This window comes from Camarhynchus parvulus, chromosome 2, assembly GCF_901933205.1.
Source record: "Camarhynchus parvulus chromosome 2, STF_HiC, whole genome shotgun sequence".
Lineage (NCBI taxonomy): Eukaryota > Metazoa > Chordata > Aves > Passeriformes > Thraupidae > Camarhynchus > Camarhynchus parvulus.
The window spans coordinates 92,019,095-92,036,549 of record NC_044572.1 but is presented as its reverse complement, the minus strand read 5'-3'; the positions used below and the strand labels follow the sequence as shown (position 1 = coordinate 92,036,549).

General features: G+C 40.5%; 1 protein-coding gene across 4 annotated transcripts in view; it reads left to right on the top strand.

Moving 5' to 3' along the window:
• CARMIL1 (capping protein regulator and myosin 1 linker 1) overlaps positions 1-17,455 on the top strand; it is a 189,095-nt gene that overhangs the window by 145,618 nt on the left and 26,022 nt on the right. For all 4 annotated transcript variants that reach the window (XM_030943984.1, XM_030943981.1, XM_030943985.1 and 1 more), the window contains one exon: positions 2,321-2,470. In XM_030943984.1, coding sequence (XP_030799844.1) covers positions 2,321-2,470 — 150 coding nt within the window. The remainder of the gene's footprint in view (positions 1-2,320; positions 2,471-17,455) is intronic.

The following is a 17,455-nucleotide window of genomic DNA, read 5'->3' as shown; positions in this document are numbered from 1 at the left end:
GACCTTGTTCCCTGAATGAATATGTTTTGAGGTTAACTCAGAAATGGAGGTATCAAGTTTGAAGAGAAATGAGTCGGAAAGTAGGAAGCACTCCTACTTGAAGGTCCTGAGCTGTTGGAAGGCACAAATATTTATTATAGAGGTACTTGCCTCATCAAGAGTAGAAGAAATAAACTACTGTGTATCCACAGAAGATCTTTTTTGCTTCTAATGCAATGAGGCTTTAACGACAATCCAGTACTCTTTTTTTTTTTAAATAACTTAGTGGGTGGTTGTTCTGATTAAAGTTGCTCTTCAGTTCTAATTGAAATTTCTCTGGCTTCAACTTGCAGTTATGATTTTTTCTCAGATGCTTTTCTCACCAAGATAAGGGAACTATATATTCTCTTTATTTCCTCTCTGTGAAAGTCCTCACACACATAAAACAAATAAACAAATCACTCTTTCTGCCCCCCCTTTTTTAATGGACTTTTAAAAGACTTAGTTACTTAGTTACTTGAGCATGCATCTTTGTAATACAGAGCAGCATTGTGTAAAGGTACAACTTCTGGTATCTGGAGCTATGCAGCAGCAGCAGCCTGCTGTGGGAGAGAGCACATGAAGGAGCTCCAGTTTGTCCTGGAGGCAGCTCAGCTGGAATGAGCAGTGACTGGGCTGTGTCTGCCCAGCGGTATTGCATAACCTGGACATGCCCAGGTTCCTGCACAGTACATCATTTTCTCCAGCCTTTGAGTCACTTCACTGAAAATCCTCTGCAATTTTTCCAGCTGTTTAAGAAGTCACTTTTAAAACTGTGGTTTCCAGAACCATACAGACTATTTAAGTGTTTTAACCAACAGAGTCCACAGGAATGAAGTTGTTTGTCTCCTGATATTCCTTATTCCTTGTATTTACATGGCCAAGAATATAAGAATTCCTTCCTTCTGTCAGAGTTTCAGTGGCAACTTAATTTTAGGACCAGGTTTGCTGGACCTCCCTCCCACTAAAGGCTTCTGGATGCTTGTTGTTTTTCAGGATTGTGGAATTGGCTAATTGCCAGTGCTCTTGGTTTCTAAGGAATGACTGTACATTTTGGGTTGGGTTGATTTGCTTTGTGATCCATTTTGGCCTACATGACTAACATGTCCCTTTGGCCATTTAACTCTGCTGTGTTTCTGTTACCTCTAGGTTCTTTGAGATGGTATAGCACTGATGAAAACCTTGAGGAGTACAGATCTCAAAAACATTGCTAGGGAAACTCCTGTCTAATTTGACACTGTTAATCTTCAACTGACAGCTGCAATCTGAGAGCTGGCAGCTAGTTCTTCGTGCAGCAAAGATTAAATGCACTGATGCAGTTCTCAGCCAGCTCCTTAAATTGGAGTGTCATGTTCTACTAATTCAACCACCCACAAATGTCTGTGTTTGTTGCATTGGCATGGTAGTGTTTGAGGCAACTTTGAAAAATTAACCTTGTTTGACAAGACCTCAGTTTGCCTAATGAGATGACGATTAGCATTAATTATTATTGCAGCTATTTTAGTGTGCTTGAAGATAAAATCATTGCAGCTCTCCAGTTGCTTTTCCTAAGTAGACACCAGACTAAATGGGCTACAATTAACTCAGGTCATCTGTTGACCTTTTTTGATGGTTAACAAAACAGCAATCCACTGGTTGTGCTGCATTGTGCTGATGTGAAGCAGTGGACTACAGTTCTCCCTAGGTGCCTCTTTGAAGACTTCTGTGACCAACTGATTTGGGACAACTGATCTTCAAATATTTGCTTTTAGCACATGTTTTATATTTTTATATTCTTTTCAGTTATCAAAATATTCTCTTCAGTTATCAAAAGAACTAGAAAATATTTCATCATTTTCATGACATCATGAGCCCACCCCATTCCAAATACAACCCAGGGTGGTTTCTATAACATTCTCTGTGGTCCTAGTAGCAGTTTTTGGTATGCAGGTCTAAAAACAAACTTTACTGTTGTTACAGCTTTTCCCCATCTATTTCTTCAGTGAAACAGACCTGAGGTATTTAAAACTGTGGGGTTTTTGTGAATAGCAGATTATAACATTTTGGTCATTGAATAATTATGATTGGCTGATATTGTACATGTCTTTGTTAATTTAAAAAAATGGTTCAAGAAAAACTTCCCTTCCCCGCTTTTATTTTCTTTATAAGACAAACCCAGTGTGAGGACTAACCAACATAACTGAGCTTTGCTTTTGTGCTTGGTCTTCCAGGATTTTTGATCACTGAAATTCTGTAAACTTACTGGTTGGGTTCTCTTTGTCTTTTTTAAGTTTGACTGGCGTGTTCCTGTCTTTATCTCCAGGCTGACCATTTGACCAGACGTGGCAAACCGCTTCCACAGCAAGAATCACTGGAGATTGAGTTAGCTGAAGAAAAGCCCACTAAACGCTCCATGATCACAGTGGAGGAGTTGACAGAGATAGAACGTTTGGAGGATCTGGACACTTGTATGGTAAGACACATTCCACAGCTTGTGTGGTTAAGCACACAGGTGCTTAATGAGGGAAGATGCTTTTCAGAATATCATTTAGCACATTTGTGGTACCGGGAGACTGAAGTTAGGAATTAGCTTCTAAAAGAAGTAAATGTTAGCTTGGAAGACTTTTCCTGAACTGCATCTTGTTATTCAGCAGAAGAAAAGCTTTTCCCTTTTCTTCACTTCTTTCCTCGTGCCTGTTCAAGGGCCTTTCCCTTGTATACACTGCTAGTGCAGTAAACACCTCTTTCATGGGGCACAGTTTCACAGAGCTTCAGCTGAGGTAATAATTTGGACCATTCTATGCTTTGACAACAAGTTGCTTTCTGCCTTTGTCTTTCTTCTAATTAGTTTTCTTTCACCTGTAACAAAAAATATTTCTGCCTGAAAGTTATGTTACTGACCATGAACAGAAGTTGATTTATGTGTGACTTTATTATAAAGATGGCTCTGTGCCATATCATCATCCTTACAAGATGTGAACCCACATGATTGCAAATATAACTGTTCTCAATCTCAAATTCCCCTCCACTCAGCTCTGTCTGTTGGGGAGCTTTACTGTGGACAGGAACTTTAGCACGCGTTTTCTCTATTACAGATTAGTCAGTCTAATGGGTGGTCACTCCTGCAAGGGATGAGCTCTCTGCTCTACCTTCCTACCTGATTCCTTGGCCATGTGCTTTCACCAGAAGCTAAGATGGTAGAAAAACTGATTGCAGCTTTTTGTAGAAGGTTTGTTGATTCAACTCCCTGAATAAATGTACTGCAGAGTCAGACAGTACCAGAGAAGGAGCAGCAGGGCTGCTGCTGTCTCCAGGAGCTGTTGGTCTCATTTATCTGTAAAACAAAAGCACACCTTCATTGCAAATATCAGCTTAAAATAGGTTCTCCCTTCCAAACCTCCTGTTTCACTGAGAGCTGATTTGAGACAATATTTGTCTGAGCATCACAAATCCCTGTGAGGTTTGTGGTGTTGATTACATCATCTGGTTCATCGCTGGTACTGTCACGTTCCAGAAGCTTTCTGTGGCCAACATTCAGTAATCATTTTGAGCCCTAGCTCCTATGGGAGAGACATCCCAGTAAAATATGTGGCATCTGAACGCTGTACCTGTAAGTTAGTTTTTGCATGCTGGCTTCATATATAGAAAACTAAAGGCTTGTTTTGACACCCCACACTCTGCCTTTAAATTTATTCTTGTAGCCTGTTAGGATAGTAATACTGGAAATGTAAAAAATAGCTCCTGTCTTTATCTCAATCACCATGGTTATATGACAGCATCATATCACTCCACTGTTACCCTTCACTTTGGCCATATTAAAATAATGGAAATGTGATGCTGTTTACACTCTCTAAAAAATGCATTAGATGCTAACTGTACTTATCTTCAGAAGTGTTTATATGTCTTCATTCTCTTCATTCACCCTCATCTTGCACAGAGATTCAAATACCTTTGTGATCCAGATTCTCATCAGTATCTAATTTCTGAAGAGAATGAAGCATCAAATAAACATGAGACAGTAATCTTAGTCAGTGCTAAAGAATCCATTTATTAAAAACTGTAATCCATATTTGGGAGCTGCTTTTTGCATCCTGACTGCAAATGATGTTGCTTGCTGCTGTAAAAATACACAGATGAATAAATAGATGAATTCATAGAATAGTTTGGGTCAGAGGGGACATAGAAGATCATGTTCTGTGGACAGGGACATCTTCTATTAGACCTGGTTGCTCAGAGCATAATCCAGTTTGGCCTTGGACATTTTCAGGGACAGGGCATCCACAACTTCTCTGGGCAACCTGTTCCAGTCCCTCATCACCCTCACAGTAAAGAATTTCTTCCTAATATTCTTATCAAAATCCATCCTCTTTCAGTTGAAGCCATTTCTCCTTTTTTCTATCACTACATGTCCTTGTGAAAAGTCCTGCCTTTTTGCAGCTCTCCTTTAGGTACTGTTGTAAGGTCTCCCTGGAGCCTTCTCTTCTCCAGGCTGAACAACCCCAGCTCCTTCAGCCTGTCTTCATAGGAGAGGTGCTCCAGCCTCTCATCATCCTCATGGCCTCATCTGGACTCATTCCAGCAGGTCCATGTCCTTAAATTGGGGGCCTCAGAGCTGGAACACAGCACTCCTGGTGGGTTCTCACAAGATAAGAGTAGAGGGGCTGAACCCCCTCCCTCGCTCTGTTGTCCACTCTGCTTTTGATACAGCCCAGGATACAACTGGCTTTCTGGGATGCAAGTGCACATTGTCAGGTCTTTTTGAGCTTCCCATCCACAAACACCCCAAGTCCTTCTCCTCAGGGCTGCTCTCAGTCCAGTATCTGCCCCAACCCACATGTAGGACTTAGAACTTGGCGTTGTTGAACTTTAACATTGACACAATGGCACAGCTCCAAAAGGCTGAGTGATACAGGGATTTTTACTGAGCTAGTGTTTGTACTGAGTTTCTTGCAACTAAAAACACTTCAAGAATGAATCTTCTGTGTGGAGTTAGTAACTTCAAAGAGAGCACTTTCCAAGTGATTCATTTTAGCTATGGGAAAATCCTTCAGAGTTCAGATATTATCTTGATAAACATAACCTTATTTGTGGCAGATTTTAAGTGTCACATAGGTATTTGTGTGGAAACAAGGAACCTTCTGAAAGGGACATCAAGGAATGCTTTATGAGCTGGTCAGTGCAGGACACAGATATATAGCTGAGAGATTTTACTAGAAAGAGAAACATATGCTTTTATGAACTATAATCGGGAACCTAATTTTGAATATTTTAAATCTTAAATGTGAAATAGATATTTAGATAAAATGGCATTAGTCCAAGACTCTGCCTTGCTTGGTCATTGGAAATCCTTAGGTAGATCTTAGCCTTTTGATTAAATGCACCTGGCTGTGTGTTAGGCAAAGCTCAAACCTGAAACCCTGAATTGCAGCTTGGTATTGTGCTTGTTTGGGAGCCTAATCTCCTACAGCCAAAAGTATTTGGAAAGTAGGATAAGGCTGACTATGCTGCTGGGATGCCAGAGAAAAATTGCCTGTTCTAAGCTCAGCCTTGCTCCAACTGGCTGTCAAGATGTTTTGGGAAGAAGAGATTTTGGCCATGAAGGAAGGGCACTGAGCTTGGACCACCATTTGGGGGAAGCTGTTTCCCATTTGCAAAACAGGATTTGTTTTGCAAACCCCCATTATTTTCATCAATTCTTTGTTCTTGTTTTCTTCATCCATCCTATTTAGATCAGTATTTTGGCTGGGGTAAACCATACAGCTTCATGTTGTTATTTACCAGCTTCCCTTGAATCTGGATTTCAACAATGGGGGGAAAACTGGGTCTGGATTCACATTTGACTGTGGTTGTAGGTAGATTGTCTATCACTGAAGCTATATTAATGACTGGGAGTGAGGAGGATATATTGGTAATAAAATGTTTATGAGCTATTTGTTTTCATGTGTGCATTGAAAGCTGAATACAGAAAAGTTTGGAATACTTTGGCAGCAAAGGGATCTGAAGCCTCCGTTGCTGGTGATAGAGGGAACAGACAGGCACTATTTCAGAGCCTGCCCACCTATTCTCAAGCAGAGAGCAGAGTGGCTGTGGCTGGGAGGATTTCCCTGACAGAGAAGAAATTTAGATATGTATAAACAACACAGACAAGACAGAATGAAATATCTACAAATGGGCTCACAAAATGTATCACTGAAAAATACTGAATGTTATTGCTAGTATTTTCTGTTGTGAGGATTAGGATTTCCTAAATACCAAACTCTGCATTAGCACTTATTAGCTTCAGCTTAGGGTAAATTTCTTATCCAGCCTTTAACAGTGGCCTGAGAGCCCATAATATGAAAGACTTGTCAGTCATGCCAGTATTTGCCAGTATGTTAAATGAGTTGTGAGGAACACTGGGAGCAATTGAGTGGTCCAGTGTAGGATGAGATTGCTGGAACATTACACATCCAAGAGTTTCTGATCTCCCTGAGCTGCACTACAGTAAATTGATGCTTCCCTAATCTACAGCTTAGGGAAGCATCAAATGTAGTCTTAGTTGTCTACATTTGATTAGAGCTGCATTGATGGTAATGAGTCATTAGATAAAAGTTGCATGCAACTAAGATGGAAAAAAAAATCTTTATGCCGAAAATGACTTGCTCTTCTCAGATGAAAGGAAAACCCATGGCCTGCTTTTCATAGCTTAGACTCAATCATGAATTAAGTTCATAAAATAGTGTGGTTTGTCTAAATTGTCCTGTGTGTATATGATGAGTGTGACACATATTCAACTCATGCATGCATTTTAAAACTGCCTTTAAATAATGCACCCTTTTTTTAACTGAGACTGAGTATTATGTGTCCTGGTATGTGTGATCATGTAGGTAGGTACTATCTGATTTTGATTTCCATAATGCTTCTAGTTGTCATGTACATTAGTACTTTGCAGAAGTAAGAAATACTAAATAATGCTCATTCCCCACTGAAAGATAGTGGAGCATCTTTGTTAGATTGTGTTTAACAGTTATTTTCTTAAATCTTTTTTTTTAGTTATTTGAATATTATTTTGGCTTGTAGAGCACTAAATAGAGCTCAATAGAGTCGAGACACTATTTAAAGATGTTTTGAGAGAAACAGCTTTTCTTTTACTAACAATCCATGTACCCATCTTTTTAAAATATCTCTTTCAGCAATATAACTTTATTACTATAGGTAGTAATAAGCATACAACCAGGATAAGTATTGTTTTTAGAGCAAAGTAGAGGTTATTTATTTTGTGAAGAGATATGGTAGGAAGTTGTTTGAAACATGTAAAGCAATTGTAGGTTGCAATACAGAAGTTTGCCTATAACTCTTCTTTAAAGCATTTCAGTCTAAGATTGAAACACTTGGATGGTAAATTGTGTTTGAAAAAATGCTAGTGGCTAATGGGACAGGACTGCCTGTGATGAATATTGAGTGCTAGCCATTTTTCATCTACTTCTAATTTTAACAACAGAAATTGTTCTGTGATTTCAATGAAGGAAAGTTTAAAAAAAATCTCATTAGCAATATATCAAAGTTCTTTATTGAACAATAGATTTCACCTGTAGAATAGAGAAGAAAATTTCCAGAAATAGCAGAACACTTGTGGATTGGTGGTGTATGTTTATGACAAGGAGTGTATGGACCTCAGTGTTTTCAGAGAAAAGGAAAAAATGGCACTCACCAAGAATAAAATTATTGAAAACAAGCAAACAAACACAACAAAAAGACCACCCCAAACTCATGAAGCACCACCTGTAAGCTTTTCTCCCCTGACCCACCCCCAGCCCCTGCCCCCTTCCCATCAGCGCAAGTTTGAATTAAAACAACAGAAACCTCTTCAGTTGTTTTCACTGGCAGAAGGAGGAGATCATGGTGCACACTCAGGAACATGTGCACTGATGCTGTAAGAAGGAAAACCAGTGCACAGATTCTCTGGTATGCCCTGACTTACTAGCATATCAGATTCTTGCTGCTCTCTATTTACCTGCAACAGAATTGTCTCAAGCATAGACTCAGCTTTTTGGATGAAAGACAGAACACCTACTGCAAATGAACCCAGTTTCCTGTTGGACTCTATATTCTCCTGCTCTATAAATAAAGCTCCAGCTCTGTGACTGACTTAATCCAGCAAAACTCTTCTTTGTGCTGAAATGAGCATTTCCACTTTCCCCCGTACACAGTTCGCACTTTCCTGCCCACAGGCTCACAACAAACTGGGTGTGGGAATTGATTCGACTGACAGTTCAGCTTTTCACAGAGGATTTCTTTCCCAGGTTAGTTTACAAACCAACTAGTCCCCTGGTTGAGCCCACAAAACAAATCCTGAGTGGCAGAAACAGGCAGATAGGGGTGAGGGCAAAGGCAGCAGCCTGGATGAATGCTGGATTAAATTGATTGTGACACTTGAGTTTCTCTCTTGTATGCATTAGCCAAAATGGGCCTTTGATGTGCAGTAAATACAGCACTCTGTGGGAAGCTAGAAACTGGCATTATGGTATGTGAGCGTGTTCTTGGCTTCTGAAAAGGCTCACAGGCATGTGAGCAAATCTACTGCACTGGGAGTCCAGTCATATTTCTGACTCACCCTGAACTAGGACAGTTTATGGAAATATCACCAGGAGGAGCAAAGCACAGTGCCAGAGTCCTCCTTAAGCCTTTCCTCACACATGCAGTGCTGTGGCTGAGAAAGTACCATACAAAGAGAATCAGTGGGATCATCTTGCAGAATGTCGTGTTTATTTGCAATTTATGTGTTATCCTCATTAGAATTATGAATACATTAATTTTAATAGTGATTATTCATTACCTATCTTTTCCTGATTTCCTCTGTATATAATTTTGCAGCATCCTCAGTGCCCTTACCCATGTTTATTCAGTACTTGATACATGTATAGAGTACCAAGTACAGGCTTATGAGGGTGTTACGTGTTCTCAGCTGAAACACTCTAAAAGAAACCTGTCTTTCAATGTCTTTTCTTGGGTCTCTAAATGGAAGGAGGTGATGGATAATTTATAGATGGGGTTTTTTTCTTAAACCAGCTGAGATTTCTTAGAGTTCAAAGCTGTTTCTTATAATCTAGGGTTCATTATTGGCACGATATGAAGTAAATGAAGAAAGTGATGAACTGCTTAACAGCACTGCATTCATGTTTAAGAAAAAAAGTAGTATAAATTTGGAGATTGCTTTCTGCCTAGGTTATAGGAAGAACTGTGGAATGCAGCTGCTGGATATTCTGTTTGGGTGGTGACACCTGTACCAGGCACTTGTCTTCCTGCAATACTGGTGCCTTAGCAGACCCATATTTGTGCTGGGGGTGGAGAGGAGGGCGTGTAGTTGTTGTGATTTCATCTGGCAGGCAGCTGAACATCACGCTCACCTCCCCCACAGTGGGATGCGTGAGAGAATCAGAAAAAAAGTACAAAACTCATGCTTTGAGCAGAAAAACAAGTAGAGCAGAAAAGGAAGGGGGTATAGTAATAATGATGAAAAAATGTACAAAACAAGTGATACATGATGCAGTTGTTCAGCACCTGCTGACTGATGCCCAGCCAGACCCTGAGGAGCAGCCACCACCCCCTGGCCAATTCCCTGCAGCTTTATGAGCTGAGCATGATGTCATATGGTCTGAAATACCCCTTTGGTCAGCTGGGGTCAGCTCTCCTGGCTTTGCCCCCTCACACCTTCTTGTGCACCCCCACTCTCCTTGCTGGCAGGGCTGCATGAGAAGCTGAAAAGTCCATGATTTAGTGTAAGCACTGCTCAGCAACATGTAAAAGCACCATCATGTTATCAACAGTGTTCTCATGCTAAATCCAAAATACAGCACTGTACCAGATGCTAAGAAGAAAATTAACTTGTTCCCAGCTGGGAACAAGAAGGCACTTACATCCTTTGTGGCAGTAATTGTCTTACTGATGCTGAGTTTCCATTGGTTTACTTCATGTGTCATGAAAAAGCCACATGGAGAGGAGAGTTCAGTAACAAACCAAACACCGGTCTTGAGAGGTGAACTTCCCTGCAGGGATTTTAAGTTCTTTTTCTACTAAGAAGTTTGTCTGTGGTGGACAGAAAGGTCTTGAATGTGCAGCTGTGCAGTCTGTGGGTAGTGCCACTCCTGGCTGCTCAATCCAACCCTTTGCCACTCTGCAGGCAAGAATTTGAATGCCCAGGCTGCCAGCACAGGCATCTCAGCAGGCACCAGCTGGTCATAGGCTGTCACAGCCTGCTGATGGACACCCAGCCACCACTTGGTGCAGAGGTGACTGTCCCTACCTGCATTTGCTTGCCCATTAAGCCAGTAGCTGAATCACCCCAGAACTCACCTGCCTGCTTCAGGTAGAGTTAACAGGTTATGAGGGCAAAGCCCTTTTGCACAGGTTGAGTCAGGGAGCACTCATGTAATCCCTTTTGCCTGCAGCACCATAGAGTCAGTTGGTGTTCAGCACAAACAGATACAGAATCATCTTCCCACAGCCTCTGCTTATAAGAATCTTCTTGTTATTTCCCTGGTAGATCAGCAGGAGCTCCTTTGGAGTAGTTCTTGCCAAAATATCTGCTCTGGAACCTTTGGCAGAGGGGCAACAGCAAGCAGCATGAGAATAGCCTGTGATAATGCTATTTCTGTAGCACACATCTCTCTGTAGCCATGATGTGACACAATTCAATTAGCATCTGGCAAACTGACCTTCTCAAATGGCTGAGGAGTTTTCTGTATAGGTTGTGTGGTCCTTTCTGCTGCTTTTTTGATTCTTCCAGCATCTCAGATGAACAAGTTGGCATCAGGTACTTAATCTGTGTTGTCTGGGGAAATCTTGTTTACTCTGAAATCTGGAGAGCTTACTGAAAATAGCACAAGCATGAGTCTGTCTCACTAAGAGTGCTTCACGCTTCTTGTTTCACCCAGAAGAACATGAGGCTTGCCATGTTTTGCTCTGCAACGCTGATACTTCATATTGCAGGGATAAAGAATAGTTCCTCACAGGAAGAGGGGAGATAAAGTCTGTGTTAGGGTAGGCAATTACAGAGTACCGTTAGGCTTTGCTATATTTTGTCAAGGAAAAGTAGATTAGGATGAGCTGGGTTACCAGAATAGGAACGTCAAAATAAATAAATAAGTAAATACAATCAAGTATACATACTGCCAAAAGGTCAGAAGACAGCTTCCAAGTCATCAAGTCTCATCACTGCTATCATTTACAACTGCATCACACAGCCTGATTCATAAATCTATCAGGCTTCCTCTCAAAACATCTTATGTTAGACTAGAGGACAACTTAGAGGAAAACGTACTTTCTTTGGATGTTATTCAGGTCAGCTAAAACCTCATTACAAAGTGGTGCATCTATCCCTGCAGTGAGATTGTATCTCATGTTAGATCAAGTTAGTGTGAATTTTTGAGGTCAGTATAGGGGCAGGACTGGAATACTAATCTGAAACCAAAAACACTTAAACAGGTGGAAGAATGTTCAAGTATGCAGATATTAAAAAAATGAGAAGAAAAAAACGAGAGAAGAACAAAGTGATTGAAAAGTCAGATCGAAAAGTTTGGTTTCACTCAAAGCTGATCAGAACCTCATTTTATCTGCTACAGTTTATCTATGAGTAATTTCCAATACCATGGTATTTAGATACTCCTGGGAAGTTTGTGTCTATACAATCAGCATTTAATTCCATGCTTGTGGTGAGCAGCGCTGCTTTGCAGGGTAGGCATCTTCCAATCCTTTCATTGTGTTTCTGTCCCTCCTAGGCTCATGTGCTGCCCCATGACTGTCTGACCAAGCAGCATTAGTTAAATCAGGTGTCATACTTTAGTGTCATCACTGCATAAGTCACCTTTTGAGTTTTGCCATCCTCTCTTGGGTAAATAATGATTGACATTTTCTATCAGTTTGTTTTATAGAAGAAACTCAAATATTCTATTCAAGTATTTCAGTTTCTCATGCAGGGTCTTTGAATATTTGCTAGTTGCCTGTCAAGATATTTCCTGTTTTCAACAGGAAGATAACTTGATAAAGTATAGGCAGGACTTAAAATTCAGAAAGTTGAGAGGTTTTTTTAATGTTCTAGTTCATAAAGTATATTTCGAAATGTCTGAGGGGTACAAAGATTTATTGTGCATGCTGGAGAGATGTCTGAAGCAATATTTTCTGTGAGAAAATAACAACAGCTCAAGTGTGCCTGAGTTTTCAAGAGTAAAACTTCCCATCATAATTCTGAGCATAGAGTCCACTTGCCCCTCCAGAGTAAACTCACTGTGATAGTGCTAGTCCCTGTAGCATTTTCCCTGTCAAATGCCACCACAAGCAATGCATCATCTGCCCACACAGCGTCTGACAACGGTGTGAGGATGACTAGTAGGTTTTTGTCTGGATGACTGCTTATCCTTTTGGTAGCTGTTCACTTCAGGTTGTTGGATGGAAGGAGAGATGCAGAAGTTGTGCTGGTTCTCAGTGCTGGAAGCTCTAGGGCAGACAGGTACAACAGTTCTTTTCATAAAATCATCAAATGGTTTAGGTTGGAAGAAACCTTTAAAGATTCACTAGATCCAAGTTCCTGCTGTGGGCAGGAGCACCCTTTGCTAGATGAAGTTGCCCTAAGCCCTGTTTTTCCTGGCTTGAACACCCATTCAGGAGTACATTGCCTCTGAGCTGCTTTAATGATGTTCTTGCCCAGGGCACCTGATACATATGGTAGCTGTTAAAGGACTGCCTAAGGCTATCTTGAATAGTGTCCACCCCTGCATGTTTGCCAAGTTTAAGAGCTTTTTGTTCTTACTGTGTGGAAGATTAGGTCATGAGCAAAGTAATTTTAGGGTCGGCTTTTGCCAGCTGAAGGTAATAAACAATGACAAGCAAGCAGGTTATGGTGACTTGAAGATATAGTTTGTGCTAGCTGACCCGCAGCAGCTCTCTACCCTGCACTTAGTTTTTAACTAAAATAGCTATAAAAGCAAAAGTAATGTAGTTGGAACCATCCTCTTGGATCATCTTGAAGCCCAGGTACTGCAGAAGATGTTAACCTCTTTATGAGCAAATAGAAGGCAAAACTGATGCTATGGAGAATTGCTTTTTCTTTTGCAGGTGGTAGTTGCAGGCACGAATTCTTTGCAGGATACTAATTCAGAACATGGAATTAAACATTTGGTTTAGTAATTTTAGGAACCACTCAGTCTAATTTGTGTGTCTGATTTTTCACTCTTCATAGTTGAAGCTTTGTGGTTTTTTATGCAGGGATGTTTATTAGCAGGAATTTTACACGGCTCAAAAGATGTAAGTGCAGAATTATTAATTAAAAGAAAATACTGAAATTCTTGATGAAATATCTAAGTACATGCACCACATCTTGGCAAGCAGAAAAGCAAAGGTTTCTTGGCTAGTAAAATATAACAAGCTCAAGGGCAAATCTACTGAGCTTATCTTACTGCAGTGCTACTCCTTTTCTTTCAGAAAATATTTCTGTACAAAGTAATTCTAAAGGTTAGGGTGGTTTATATGAGACTAATTGAATTAATAGTGAACCCATAGCTTCTTCTCTAGAAATTCAGCTCTTCAGGGAGGAAAGACGAGTAAACATACTCCTGAAAATCACATATGGAGTATTTGTATGCCATACTTATTTATTCTATCTATCTATCTATCTATCTATCTAATCTATCTATCAATCATTTCCAGATAGAGTACCAAACTCTGAAATATGAAGGTAAGAGCTGATATGAAAGATCATGGTCCCTACATTCAGAACTGTGGGGGGCTTTGCTCTCCTGTCTACTGAAAAACAGTCCATTAGGTGTCACAGATTTTAGCATTGCATATAACTTTCCAAGGACAATGGCATTCAAGGGGCAGATTCTAAGGAGAGTGGCTCAGGTTACTGTCACTGCTGGTGGGAAGTGCATCACTGGTTTTCAGAAGCCACATGGGGGCTTTCACCCTGGAAATCACATCACAAAATCTTTTGGAGTTGAAGTAAGCAGTAGCAACTTCCTAGTCCCTAAGGTTTTCTATATAGATGGTGAGATACCTGCATGTCCAAAGATGCCATGTGCAAAACCCAGAACTGGTCAATTTGCTGCTCTGCTTTGATAAGAAATTTTTGTTGGTTTTTTTTTTTTTTTTTTTTTTTTGATTGGTTGGTTGGTTGGTTGGTTGATTGGGGTTTTTGTTGTTGTTGTTGTTTTTTAATGAGACAATAGGTGTGTGACACTATCAGAGGTGGTTAGGAGACTAAAGGAAGCGTGGCAAATGTTGATTGACTGAACTGGTGTCATGGCAGTTTTGCAGGTCAGATTTCCTTACAGCAAAAGTAAACAACAGGACTTGTGATAAAATGCCTTGTTTTCTTATACCTCTTTCTTAAAAAGGCGTACCCCACAAAACGCATACAGCTGAAATGGTATAGCATTGAATAAATATGTTCTGTAAAATTCCTTTGAAATATTTTTATGACATCTCAGACCTCATTGGTACATTGTTAGAATGCAGTTTCTGATTTTGTTTGGGTTTCGTTTTCTTGGGGTTTTTGGTTGTGGGTTGGTATTTCATCTTCAGGGATGATCCATGAACACTGCGAGGCAGACCACTTCATATTGCAATTATGCTGAGCACAAACAAAGAGGGGAAAGGTTCAGAGGCCTCATGGTCTCTAGCACTTCAGGGCTCTGGACAGTGGCATTAGGTTCCCTGCAGAGCAGCCAGATTCCTTGGTGGCTTCAGGCAAGTCCCTTGGTCTTTGCTTTGCTTAATGGCGCTTCCTCGTCTAACCTGTTGCCTGCTGTGCGCCTCTTTCTCCCTCCTGACTCCCCACCCACAAGGTGTTTGGCGCCTTGTAAGTGCCTCAGTAGTCAGGAGATCACTGAAGTATGGAAGATAGGAGTTTCCATAAGCCCTTGTTGGATCAGGACCATAGACTGTAAACTCCCTCAAATCCTGGGATTGCTTCCATTTATGTGTGTTACTTTGCACTTTGGTCCTCATCGCATTTCCAGCTGCATATATAATACAAATAACTTTCCTGCCTGTGCATTAAATACACAGAAAATGCTGGACTACTGCCCCAAATGCTGTCTGAAAGAGAATCAGTATTGCTGGTTTATTTTTTGAAGTGTGCAGGAGCACTTTTTTTAAGATTGTATCAATTTTCAAGGTGTTTGTCAATTGGTTCTGCAGTCTCTCCAGCAATCTCAGAGCAGCTGTAGCGATTGGTAGTGTAGAAGATGGGCAAGAGAAGAGAGAACATAGATTCTGACAGTGAAATTGAGTCATATGTGTGCATGGAGAGTAATGAGGTGGTTTGCCTGAATCACTGCTAGCTGAGAACTCTTGCATAAAGCCAAAGTTTCTGAGGGTAAAAGAAAATAAAGACAAAAAAAACCAAACTGAAAAACCCCCAAAACCCTGAAGCAAAACCCCAACAAACAAACAACTGACCCTGAGGACAGCAAGAAAATAAAGGAGAGGAGCTGGGTGCAAGAACATGCAGCACTTTCTTGACAAGATGCTTAATCCAGACCATGATTACTCCTGCCACATTCTGCTAACACCTGCAGTGTTGTAATAGCAGCAGTTCCCATCCAACTTGAAAACAAAAGCACACTTCTAATAAACATTTTTTCTAACCCTAAATTCAGGAGGAGCATGGTTGGTCTTGAGCCATAGAAGAGATGGGATATGGCATTTGGGATTGCTTCATTTCCTGTGATGGCTGTGCTGCTTCCTTTTTTTGCTTATAATTTTTGAAGGGAAGAGAAAAGGTTTTGCTTCAGTCATGAAACAGCATCTTTCTCATGTGCCAAAAGTGCTTGAAAGTCAGCGCCTCTAAACCTCCTTATGGGAAGGAGAAATACTGTTGCCTTTAGTTTAGATTTATTTAAACCGCAGGAGAACAGACTTCCATCCTTTTTCATTCCTTCAAGAGAAGCTTTGTTTTATTTTCCTTGCTTGCTTGCACACCACAACAAACTGGCAATTTTTAATTCAGAATCTTCTTTCAGACTAGGAAGTAGGAGAATTACATTTTTTTCCTTGCTACTGGTGCCAGCAAAATGGAAAAATTGGGACAGCAGGTGGCAGGTTGGCACCATTGGCGAGTGCCTTATATTGGAAACAAATGTCAGAAAACCTTACTTTGTCCCAATGTAGATCAAATGAGAGAGCACATATTTCTGTGGTTATCCTCTGGAAATACAAATTTGTATAGCACTTCCAAATACAAGGGATTTTTACCTCATTCTTGCATGTCACCTTTCCTGCTAAGACTTCCAAGTGTTTTGGCTTTAGTTTTCTTTATTTTGGTGATTCCTGGTTTTGCCTCCTTTCCTGAGAACTGCTATTGCTTTGTCTTCCCCATTCATATTCTTTTTTCTTTCTTTTTTGCTGCATGGAGACTCTCTGCTGTACAAGTGTAAGTATTTTTTTAGCTCTGCTGTTTCTGGCCTACTTGTTTATGTTTTTGTGCTCCATTTGCCTCTGTACTGCCTTGAGAGTCTCCTGGGAGACTGTAGTGCCATCCATCTGCACCTACAAGTGAAATAGGCAGTAATTCAGGAATGAGTTGGATTTACAAAAAGGTTCAGCTAACATAGCATCTGAATTTAAGGGATCCCTTGGTTTTAAGACCAAACCAAAGCAGAGTGCTGATGTCGGAGGTATAAGCACAAATATTACTGCTCAGAAGGAAAATCTGTTGAGTTGGTTTTATATTCAAGCATCATTCAGCTTAATGAAACATGTTCTCAAAGCTGAAAACCCATATGTTGAAGGGAGTCTGGTTGGGGAGATAAATTTCAAGAGGGAGCAGCAAGTTGTTCATTTGTTTGTTTGAAATCTTCTGGAAGGGGAGTGACAGGAGGGTCACAGAGCATCTCTGTATCTAATAGGATTGAATATAATGACTGTGAAGTAGGAGGAGAAAAACATGGAAATAAGCATATCCCTCGGCACTTGGAGTAATTTCAATTATCTGTATAAACAAAGAATGTCTGAGATCCTGTTTCTGAAAGTACATTGTTTTCTAGCATTCAAAACAGAACTATTTCAGTTGTTGTTTTTAATTCCCAAGGTACTAGTGTTCTTCTACAGCTGGTAATACAATTTCAGAAAACTCCAGAGAGCTCAGACAGTTTTGTGAGGAAGGCAGTCAGAAGGGAGGAATCTGGAAAAGTGATCAGGGGAAGAGATACTGGGAGCTTAAAGTTAGCAAGGACACATGACAGTGTGTTAGTAAGCTCTTATTTGGAAGTGTGGTAGAGATCTGCTGGCCCACATCTACTGCAGAAGGGCACATTCATGGAGCCATCTCCTGAGATCCTCTCAAATTCCAGAGATGCAGTTAATATTTCTATCTGCTCTGCCAAGCAGCCTACAATGTGCTTATGGAAAAGTAGGCAAAACAAGGAAGAATTCAGGAGGTGGTGTGCTAGAATGGAAAGTCTGTGGAAGTTGTGTATGAGAG